The sequence below is a fragment of the Trichechus manatus genome, unplaced genomic scaffold (genome assembly GCF_000243295.1).
Source record: "Trichechus manatus latirostris isolate Lorelei unplaced genomic scaffold, TriManLat1.0 scaffold00286, whole genome shotgun sequence".
NCBI lineage: Eukaryota > Metazoa > Chordata > Mammalia > Sirenia > Trichechidae > Trichechus > Trichechus manatus.
In genome coordinates, this window is record NW_004444222.1 from 1,465,263 (window position 1) to 1,475,638 (window position 10,376).

The following is a 10,376-nucleotide window of genomic DNA, read 5'->3' on the forward strand; positions in this document are numbered from 1 at the left end:
GCCTGGTACATAAGAGAACCTCAGTGACTGTTTGTTGGGCTAATGAATTAGGAACAATTTCATCTGTTAAGCTATAATGTGCATCTTTATTTGCTTCCAGTCTCATTGAGTATGTCCTCATGCCATTCCACATTCTGTGAACCTATAGCGTGGTGACACACTAGAAACAAGAGTAATGTCCAACAATTCCTTTCCAAAAGAAATGGCCTCTGGTTATCCTCCTAATAAAAAGATCAATAAATTATAGTTGTAATGATTTCCCTACTCTCTAACCCCCAAGATTTCTTTATGTGAGAGCCACTTCTAAGGAAAGCTGATGCTAATAGCCATCTTGGCAGTCATTGTCATCTTGATCCCCAATGGGTTTGTTGTGATAAATATCAACTGTTAATTTTCTGCTTTCTATCTTAGTGTTCTTGGACAGGCCATCTTCCTCACTGCTTGATTTGCTCTCAGTAGAATTGCTGTCTTCTTTTGACATGCTGCTGTTCTGGGAATCACTGTCATCATTTTCTACCGACTGGCTGTCCTGCTCAGACTGGCTTTCATCACTCTGGCTGTCTGTGGAGGCACTCTGAGACTGGAGACTCTCCTGGCTAGAACTGTTCTCATCCTCAGTGGACTCTGGGCTTTCCTCTGAGGATTTGAGGCTGTCATTGGAGTCACTGTCAGCTTGCTCCTCTCTGGATTCACTTTCTGAATTGGAGGGCTTGCTCACATTGTCTTCTTCACTGGAGTCACTGTCCTCCGGGTCTTCTGAATGGTTGATGGTGTTTTGATCTGGGTTATCACCCCTGGGCTCACTCATTGCCTCTTCCTGAGATTCACTACTGTTTTCTTGAGATGGGAGGTCCACCTCTTGACTAGATTCACTGCTGAGATCTTGTACATTTTGACTGTCTTCCTGAGACTGATTCTCCTCGCTATCTTCTTGAGAATCACTCTTGCTGTTTTCCCTGGATTGGCTGAGGCCAACTTCTTTGGAGCTACTGTTTTCTGTGGAGTCACTCTTGAATTCTTCCATCATGTTGCTATCTTCAAACTCACTCTTGTCATCTTCTTCAGAAATGCGGGACTTCCTGAAAAATTTCCTACTGGGATACTCCACTGATTGGCTGCCATCTGAATCCTGAGTACTTGCTTGCTCATCACTGTTCCCTTTGGATTCTTCTGATTGGATGCTGGCACTGCTCATTCTAGAGGTGTTTCTGTCACTGCTGATGCTATCTGGATCATCGTTCTGCATTCCTTCATCATCAAACTCAGAGCCATCCCCATGGCTACTATCCTCCTCACTGCTGCCTCCCACCCAGCGCTCCTCACTCTCACTCTCATGGGTGAAGTCACCTCCCTCAGGCCTGCTGTTCACCTCGCCCTCATGGTTGAGCTCCCTGCTCTCACTGGTGGTATCCTGGGCACTGTCTTCCCCTTGTAGGGTGCTATCTTCTCTGGATTGTGTGCTGTCAGCAGAGTCTTCATCACTTTCAAGTCTGGTGTTTCCTCCTTCATGTCCCTCTTCAGGGCCTAGGCCGTTGTCCTCATCACCAAAGGTGTCATCTCCACTGTCGTCTTCATCATCATCTTTAGCATCTTCTTCTTTTCCTCCACTCCTAGAGAGGCCACCAGCTGGTCTATAAATATATTGACGATCATCAGGACCCAAGCCCTCCTCTGATTCTGCGCTCTCACTAGGGTCTTCATTTGCCTGGAGGTTGGAATTAACAGACATGGTCAGTATTCCGGGAGCTGATCATAGAGGCTGTTATCTAGTGCCTATCTAGGCTCTTTCTGCTTCCTCCTTCTTTTGTCCCTCCTCTAACCCAGGGTCAATTTTACAACTCAACTGCATCTCTACAAGAGGTTAAATAGGCAAAGGAAGAGGAGCCCAAATTCAAGTTATTTCATTTTATATAGGCACACTTCACTCAATGCTGTAAAAATTTACTCAAAAATATTTCATAGATATCACAGTTATGAAATTCAAATAATATTTAATTTCCTTAAAGGAAATTCTCAGAGAATTTTTTTGTGAATTAAAGAGTTATTTTATAATGCTCACTCCTTAATATGTTTAGTTTAAAATAGAGTTTTTAAAAATATTGGATGACCTTAAAATGACCCAAATATCTTTTTTCTAATTAATTCTGAAACAATGTATTAGGACAAAAGGCTGAAATGTTTAGTTGATAATGAAAGTAAAATATTGTAGTAAGGTAAACACCTCACTCAAGCCATATTTATACCTTATTTGTATAGGCAGAGAGTTGTCTGTAGAAGGCTCAGCTAGAAGACTACTAGCAATGTGACCACCAGCGCAACTTGGTTCTAAGTGTGAGGTCAGAGAGATGACCACAATGAGTAGAATAGGTGCATGCTCTACACGGATAAGGAAGGGTAATGAGTCTTCATTCTCAATGAGTCAAGTATACTCTCGTTACCATACTCTGGAACTGAGAGTAGCTGCGATTTTTTTTTTTTTTTCCTTTTTTCCACGTGTCCCCACTGATCAAATCTGAGTTTTCAATTTGGAAATACAAGATCATGCCATTTCTTCCCACTGCTGGAGCTGTACACTGGCATGCTAGAATTGAGGTTGTATTTAGTTTACCATGCCCCTTAGGCACACATCATACTCCTTTTAAGCACAGACTGTTGCCCTCATTTGAGAGTTCAGAGAACATTGAGGCAATAAACCATAAAGTCCCCCAAAAAGAGCATTTCCATAATTCTATGCTTTTAAATTCCTAGAATATTCCTTTGACAAACCTTTAGTAAATAGGGATAAAAAGCCTAATAATTCATCTTCCAAGTCTGGCTAGGTGTAGAATACAACGTGGGTGAAAGCTTCAGGGAGAAACATGGTTCCCCAAATCTCTGGAGCCCCCACAGTGTTGAATTTGGCCAAAATGATAGAATATCTCAGAAAGTAGTCTTGGAAAAATAGAAACAAAACAAAAAAAAAAACACTGATTTTTAGTAAAGGGAAATAAGTCAAGTTCTGGGAATAAGTCACTTGTTGACTATGATCGTTCTGGGTAGTTTGTCTTTCTCACTCCCTAGGCCATAGATGAGCCTATTTTAAATACAAAGTCGTTACTAAATCAGCAAAAAAGAGGAAGACCCTCAATGAGATGGACAGACACAGTGACTGCAACAATGGGCTCAAGCATAACAACGATTGTGAGGATTGCGCAGGACCAGGCAGTGTTTCGTTCTGTTGTCCATAGGGTTGCTACGAGTCGGAACTGACTCGACGGCACCTAACAACAACAACAAAGCAGCGGTTTCATTAGAGGTTCCTCAGGGCTCTCCTTTTTTCTTCTCCACCAGAATCCTGGACATAGAGGTATCCAGGCCCACCAGACACTTCTTGTTTGCCAGAACGCTATTTCTCTCCTGATCTGAAGTGCTACAGTTGTAAAAGCAACATTCTAGAATGATGAGTAAGCTATTACTTATCTAACATAATCAGTGACCATTTGTATGTGTGTATATTTTTGTTTGTTTGTTTTACTTTGTTTTGTTTTTAAGTAGGAGGACACTTAGGGCCACAATTTCTGCAGTCTAGCACCAATGATAAATTTGCAATGAACAGTATGTCTGCAACATCTAAATTCTCCCCACTCCTTTTTCCCTTCTTATTTTATGGAACTATTTAGCCAGCAAAACCAATGGTTAGCAAATATTATATTTAGAGATGCTGCCGGGTAATTTAATCTAACATCATTTCCTCTATTTCCTAAGTAGCCTGAAAATTTCAGAAAGACCTGTTTAATTACCTGTTCCTCTGAGCTGTCTTTACTTTCTTCTGATGACTCACTGCTCTCCTGAAAGGAGGGAAAAAAAGGAGCTTTAGTTTTCCTTTTAGTAATTGCTCAGGAAAGAAAAAAATGATACATATCAATTGCCTGTGGTTTGGATTTACTACTTTTCAAAATGGCATAAGGTGATGGGAGGAGTGTTAAGGTCAAGTCATTTCAGGAGATGTTTATGACAAAAATAAATGAGATAGTTACCGAGGGTGGTGTTGGTGTCTGAGCCAACTGACCCTGCAGAAAAGGAAGGAAAACAAGTTACTCCATCACAGATGGGTTATGTCATTCACACTGCAAATATTTAGAATAGTTTCAGGTGATTTTTTCCTTTTTTTTTTTTAGTTTCTTGACACATATTTTACATTTACATGGGTAATAATGAAATTTTTTGGTGAAATGGTTGAAAAATAAATATGAGATGACTAAGTGGCCTGAAAAGATTTGTGGTTATAAAAGACCTAGAAGATTTTTTATAATTCTGGCATTTCACTGACAGAAAAATATACTTTATTTAAAGACGGTTGTTTACACAACCTTGAGGAAATGTCATATAGGAAAAACAGCATTGGAACTCAGAATCCAGATTTAAGTTTGAGCACTAAAAGTCCTGTGTTCCAGGAAATCGTAAGTCCCAGGTAAACCAGTGCATTGATAAACCTGTGTGAATTTGGGCAATTCACTTCACCTATCTTACCTTCAGTTTCTTAGACAGAAGTTAAGAAAATTAATATCCACCATGCTTGACCCCAGGGTTGCTCTGAAGATGGAATCAGCTAAAACCAATGGAAGCATCTTGAGAACTATTCAATGTGATATAAACTAAAGAAATGATCAATTTTAAAAAAAATCCACCTTATAAAATTCAATAGTAGACAAAATTGAATTGACAGAGCCATTAACCTTTCTTGAGTCACATAAGATCACTGATAATAAAAACAAATGCCATATCTAAGCCTTAACTATTCAGAGTTTCTATTTAGTTTACTTTCTTTAGTCTTGCTAAAGCCATAAGAATGTCCGAGTCACCTCTGGTCGCTCTGAGTTGGAACTGACTGGACAGCACCTAACAACAACACCACCTCTGGTGACCTCTGTGAGCACAACTAGGTCCCTGTGTGGCTCAATGCCAAGCAGTGGGCGTCAACATTCAATGCGCAAAGTACAGCAGAGAGGAGCCGCTGTTGGCATGTCTTCAACATGCTTCCCAGCAATGTCTCCTTTAGAGGGACAAGCTGTAATCACTTTAAGTCTTTGCCCTGGGACTGCAGGCCTATACCATGCAGCAGCCTCTATTCCAGTCAGCTATCATCAGGAATTATGGGCTGGAAGGGAGTAAGACATTGGTATTTTTCTCACGTCAAAAGTGGGAAACGCCTATTTGTACTACTCTTATTCTAGTAGAATGAGAAGGAGAATCTATAATGGCTGCTTTTAAATTAATCAGTCTATGATTATCTTTGATGAAAATTCCTATAATAAATCTGCAATGTCTGTCCTGGCCTCATCAGGGACAGGATGGCACCTCAGACCTCTTACATCTTCTGGCCACCACCAAAAGCCTTGGGCCTAAGCTATATCACACAAAAAAGCCAGCAGGAACCAAGGCAAAGGAAGACACTTACAGAAACACAAGGCAAAAAAAAAAAAAATGCAGCAACCACATTTAATACTATAACATATACAATCCTACAACAAGAGTAAAAATAAACAGTAGCTTACAAGCAGATACATAGGCAGATAAGTATGCTGAATTGGGGAAGGAAAGCATATAGGAGTATAACCACATACATATACAGGTTAGACTGTGGATATTTTTACTTACATATTTGTATGCACAGCATGTATATTCATACATATAGAACACGAAAGGGGCACAGCCTAGAAGCTTTCTAGACGCATCCAAACACCTTGAGGGACCAAGTTACTGGGGCTGAGGGCTGGGGACCATGGTTTTGGGGAACATCTAGGTCAATTGCCATAACATAATTCATAAAGAAAATGTTCTATGTCCCACTTGGGTGAGCATCGTCTGGGGTCTTAAAGTTTTCGAACAGCCATCTAAGATACATCTATTAGTCTCTTCCTGTCCTGAGCAAAGGAGAACGAAGAAAACAAAAGACACAAGGAAAATATTAGTCCAAAGAACTGACGGCTCACATGAACCACAGCCTCCATCAGCCCAAGCCCAGAAGAACTAGATGGTGCCTGGCTACCATCATCGACTGCTCTGACAGGGATCACAATAGAGGGTCCCAGACAGAGCTGGAGAAAAATGTAGCACAAAATTCAAATTCACAAAAAGAAGACCAGACTTACTGGTCTGACAGAGACTGGAAGAACCCCTGAGACTATGGCCCCCAGACTCTGTTTTAACTCAGAACTGAAGCCACTCCTGGAGTTCACCTTTCAGCCAAAGATTAGACAGGCCTATAAAACAAACAGTAACACACATGAGAAATGTACTCCTTAGATCAATCAAGTATATGAGACCAAATGGGCAACAGCTGCCCAAAAGCAAAGACAAGCAAGCAGGAAGGGACAGGAAGCTGGATAAATGGACACGAGGAACCTGTGGTGGAAAGGGGGAGAGTGCTGACACATTGTGGGGATTGCAACCAATGTCGCGGAAAAATTGGTGTATAAATTTTTGAACGAGAAATGAATTTACTCTGTGAACTTTCACTTAAAGCACAATAAATTTTTTTTAAAAAACCATTATGCACCAAGCAGATACCATAACCTAAATGTCACATACAGCTGTCCCAGGTCCCCAGACCAAGCCTCAGCACAGTGGGCATCCCCCTCTCTCCTTATCACCTGCTCTGAGGTCTGTTGCCAAGTCCTCTACCAGGATATCACATCCCAAATCTCCTTCTTCAGGGTCTTGTCAAATGAAAAACCCACTTTATGCCCCTTCCCAATCAAAATATCCTACTATTCCACCCCACTGAAGATGACATTTACTTTAACACACAGAACAGTTTATCTTCTTGTTTCATTAAACCTTTCCACTCCAAACAACAACAACAAAAAAAATCCAACAGGAGATAACAAAATGCTGTCTCTCAGCATAAGATTTTAACCCTTACTTCTGGTGCCAATGTTAAAAATTTACTGACTTACTAGACCTAGCCCCTGCCTGAGAGGAACAATACTCTGGTTAGAATAATGTTGATTCTGGAGCCAGAGTGACCTAAGTTCAAAGCCTGTCTCTAGCCCTAATTAGTCACATAACCTAGTAGACTAGGTTACTCTCTATGCATCAGTTTTTTCAGCTGTAAAATGGGAATAAAATAACACTAATCAATAAGGCTGTTGTGAAGATTAAAAAAGGTGAAAGATTTACACCATATGAAGAGAAACCAGAGTATGTTGTGAAGATTAAGAAGTTAATACACGTAAAGCACTCAGAATGGCAATGGTTCTTGAGTACTAAGAGTAAATGACTATTGGTTTGTTGAGAATCAGCACTCAATAAACATAAGTTATCATTCCAAAGACTCCAGTATCCTCTCATTCTTCTTTCTTCACTCCCCAGGACTTGAACTCTTACCTTCCTGGACATATGTTATCTCTCCTTTTAAAGCAGATTTCTAGTCTTGGCCTTTCCTGGACAACCTTAGCTCATTTTTATCAATCCCCTTGCACTACTCTACATAGTCATTACAAGAATAAAGCTAAAAGAAAAAAAAGTAGTACACTAAATTGTACTACTAAGTTGGAGTTGAAGTATGATATCAACTAAATCATCTTATATGAACTAGAAATTATAACCTGTTGCCTAGTATATCTGCCTATATTTTAAGCTATGATTGTACTCATCAAATCATTAGCAGATTCAATATTTGCAATGGAACCTATTTGACTAGAATAATAATATATTTAAATAACAATGTTTCCAAAAAATCAGATTTCTACTTACCTGCCATTCTTCAGAGCTTTTGGATTTAGTATTTTGGTACCTGGCTACCTAGAAAATTTAGCATACAAAGGTCAACCCACAGGGTAATTTTCAAGGCAACAGCTACTAACACTTTATATATTTAGGGGCAACCAACGAGTCAACTAGTTGCTGTTGAGTAGACTCTGACTCATGGTGACCCCATATGTGTCAGAGTAGAAATGTGCTCCATCAGGTTTTCAATGGCTGTGGCCTTTTGGAAGTAGATCACCAGGCCTTTCTTCTGAGGTGCCTCTGGTTGGACTCAAACTTCCAACCTTTCTGTTAGCAGCTGAATGCATTAACCATTTGCATCACTCAGGATTCCTACTTAGGAGCCTAAACCCCAAGCCCACTGCCACCAACTCAATTCCGACTCATAGCGACCCTATAGGACAGAGTAGAACTGCCCCACAGGGTTTCCAAGGCTGTAATGTTTACAGGAGCAGACTGACACGTCTTTCTCCCTCGGAGCAGCTGGTGGCTTTGAACTGCCGACCTTTCAGTTACCAGCCAAGTGCTTACCCACTGTGCCATCAGGACTCCTTTACTTAGGAGCAGTGGTAGTTAAATTTTAGCATGCATCAAAATCACTGCGAAGCCTTTTTAAAACACAGATTGCCATGCCCCATCCCCAGAGGTTCTGGTTCATTTGGTCTGAAGCAGGACACAAGAATCTGCATTTCTAATGAAGTCCTAGTTGATGCTGATGATGCTCGTCTGGGGAGGACACTTTGAGAATCACTGCATGAGTCGAAAGCTACTGGACGGCAACCAGTTTATGAGGAAGAAAAATAAAACTCAATAGCTATATGAATGGCCCCTGAACAGAAAGAAGAATAACTTGGATGATGTTTTAAAGAGAACAACTTCCTAAGAAATTACTATTTTCGTCTGACTAGAACACAGACAGCCTAGGAAACCCAACGGGACAGTTTTACTGTGTCCTATAGGGTCGCCGTGAGTTGGAATCAACTCGACAGCACACAACAACAACAAAACATAAACAGCCACCTTGGTTCATATCAAATGAAAATTGTGGCGTTTTAGGTATAAAAGAGATTTTCACATATCTCTAGCCTGATACTTACTGGAAGAGCACAGGATAACCCCCAGAGGAACACAAGCAGGATGCTGGTCTTCATAGTTGAGTGTGACCCTTCTCCCTGTGATGAAGGACATAGATGTTTTCAACATTCTTTTTTTTTTCCTTGTTTACAAAACAACTCATTCCTAAGAGAAAATTGAAAACTTTTCAATGGGGAGGTCTTCTAACACTTCTTTACGAACTCTTAATATAAAATAAAAAGAGGTATAAAGACACAGGAATAATGATGAACATAATTAATGTCACGAGCACATGTGAGGATGAGAGAAATGGCAAATGTTTTGTTACCTATATTTACCACAATGAAAAACCAGGAAACAATCTGGCAAAAATAATTAAAAAAGGAAACAGGAATAGAGAAATTTCTGATCATTCACATTCATAATAATTTTGCAGCTCAATGTAGTAAAGTAACCTGACAAATTTATTCCCAAAAAAAAACTACTTTTTTTGACACCATATTGAGCATTTGTCTTCGCACGCGCGCACACACACACACACACACATGCACACACACACAAATGACTTCTAAGTCACATTTACAATCACATACTGATGTCTAGACAAAACGCATTGCTTTTGCTTTGTTTTTTCTCTTGGTCTGTAGGAGATGCACTATGGCAGGCTTCGTATTACAGTTCAGAAAGCTCCTAGTATCTACTGTGAGCCATTTAGTCATACATTATACATGATTATGCTAAATTCTTGTAAGTGTCACTCATGGTCCTGAAGAAGCTGGAGAAGATTAGAGGCTTGGGATACACTTGTGAATCATGCTGAGAGAAGCACGCCAAATCAAACTGTACTTTCCTGGGGGGTGGCTTCAATTGATAGTTCAAGAACTGGTGGGATTTGGAAAACAACTTGTTCTATATCTAAAAATAGATGTTCTCGATTCTAATGGAAAAAGTTATTGAAATGATTTGAAAGGAAAGTAACTGGCCTGCCGTAGTAGGCCCTTGTAGCTGCCCTAACATACTTGTCAGATGGACGTCCGTACATTTTACAAAAGACCCCGCAAGTTTATTTCAGACTTCACTTCTGTTAATTTATTTCTTAAAATGTTAAATACTTACTGTACTAGTAACAAGAGATCTAAGCCAGTAATTCTCAACCCTGGCTGTATATTAATATCACCTGGGAAGATTTTTTTTAAAAGAAAACAAACAAAAAAAAAAACACTAGTGCACATGTCCCACCCCAGAGTAATAAATCAAGTCACTGAAGGTGAGCAAAGGGACAGCTTAGTTTTGAAACCGCCCCAAGTAATTTTAACAATTAATCTAGAAATAAGTATAACTGCTTAAAAAACATTCTGAACCTTGGCTCAAGAAGTCATCTAATCTTTTAAAAAATATATCCCCTAAAACAATAGAAACTCTAAGATAAAGAAGACTGGAACCCTTCCTCAGTTCGGTTCTACTTTCATGAACTCTAATAGTCAACCAGAAGCCTCTGATTTTATATTATGATCATTATCCCTCTTCATCATTGTCACTTGTAGTTTGTGTTA

At 39.8% G+C, this 10,376-nt stretch overlaps 1 protein-coding gene across 2 annotated transcripts; it reads right to left on the minus strand.

Annotated features, from left to right (window-relative positions):
- Positions 1–285: 285 nt before the first annotated feature.
- Positions 286–8,900, minus strand: DMP1 (dentin matrix acidic phosphoprotein 1). 2 transcript variants are annotated; one of them, XM_004390140.2, is made up of 5 exons: positions 8,843–8,900; positions 7,738–7,781; positions 4,017–4,049; positions 3,780–3,827; positions 286–1,705 (listed from the first exon to the last, which is right to left on the minus strand). In XM_004390140.2, the coding sequence occupies exons 1-5, from the start codon at positions 8,898–8,900 to the stop codon at positions 320–322; spliced, it is 1,569 nt and encodes a 522-aa protein (XP_004390197.1). In that variant the 3' UTR covers positions 286–319. The 2 variants fall into 2 exon arrangements, with proteins under 2 accessions (XP_004390197.1, XP_004390198.1); XM_004390141.2 differs by lacking the exon at positions 3,780–3,827.
- Between the last annotated feature and the right edge of the window lie 1,476 nt (positions 8,901–10,376).

Coding starts and splice junctions, on each gene's coding strand:
- DMP1 (XM_004390140.2), bottom strand. CDS start 8,900: ATGAAGACCAGCATCCTGCTTGTGTTCCTCTGGGGGTTATCCTGTGCT. Junction 4,050..7,737: donor AAAGCTCTGAAGAATGGCAG/GTAAGTAGAAAT, acceptor CCTTTTCTGCAG/GGTCAGTTGGCTCAGACACC. Junction 3,828..4,016: donor AGACACCAACACCACCCTCG/GTAACTATCTCA, acceptor CCCTCCTTTCAG/GAGAGCAGTGAGTCATCAGA.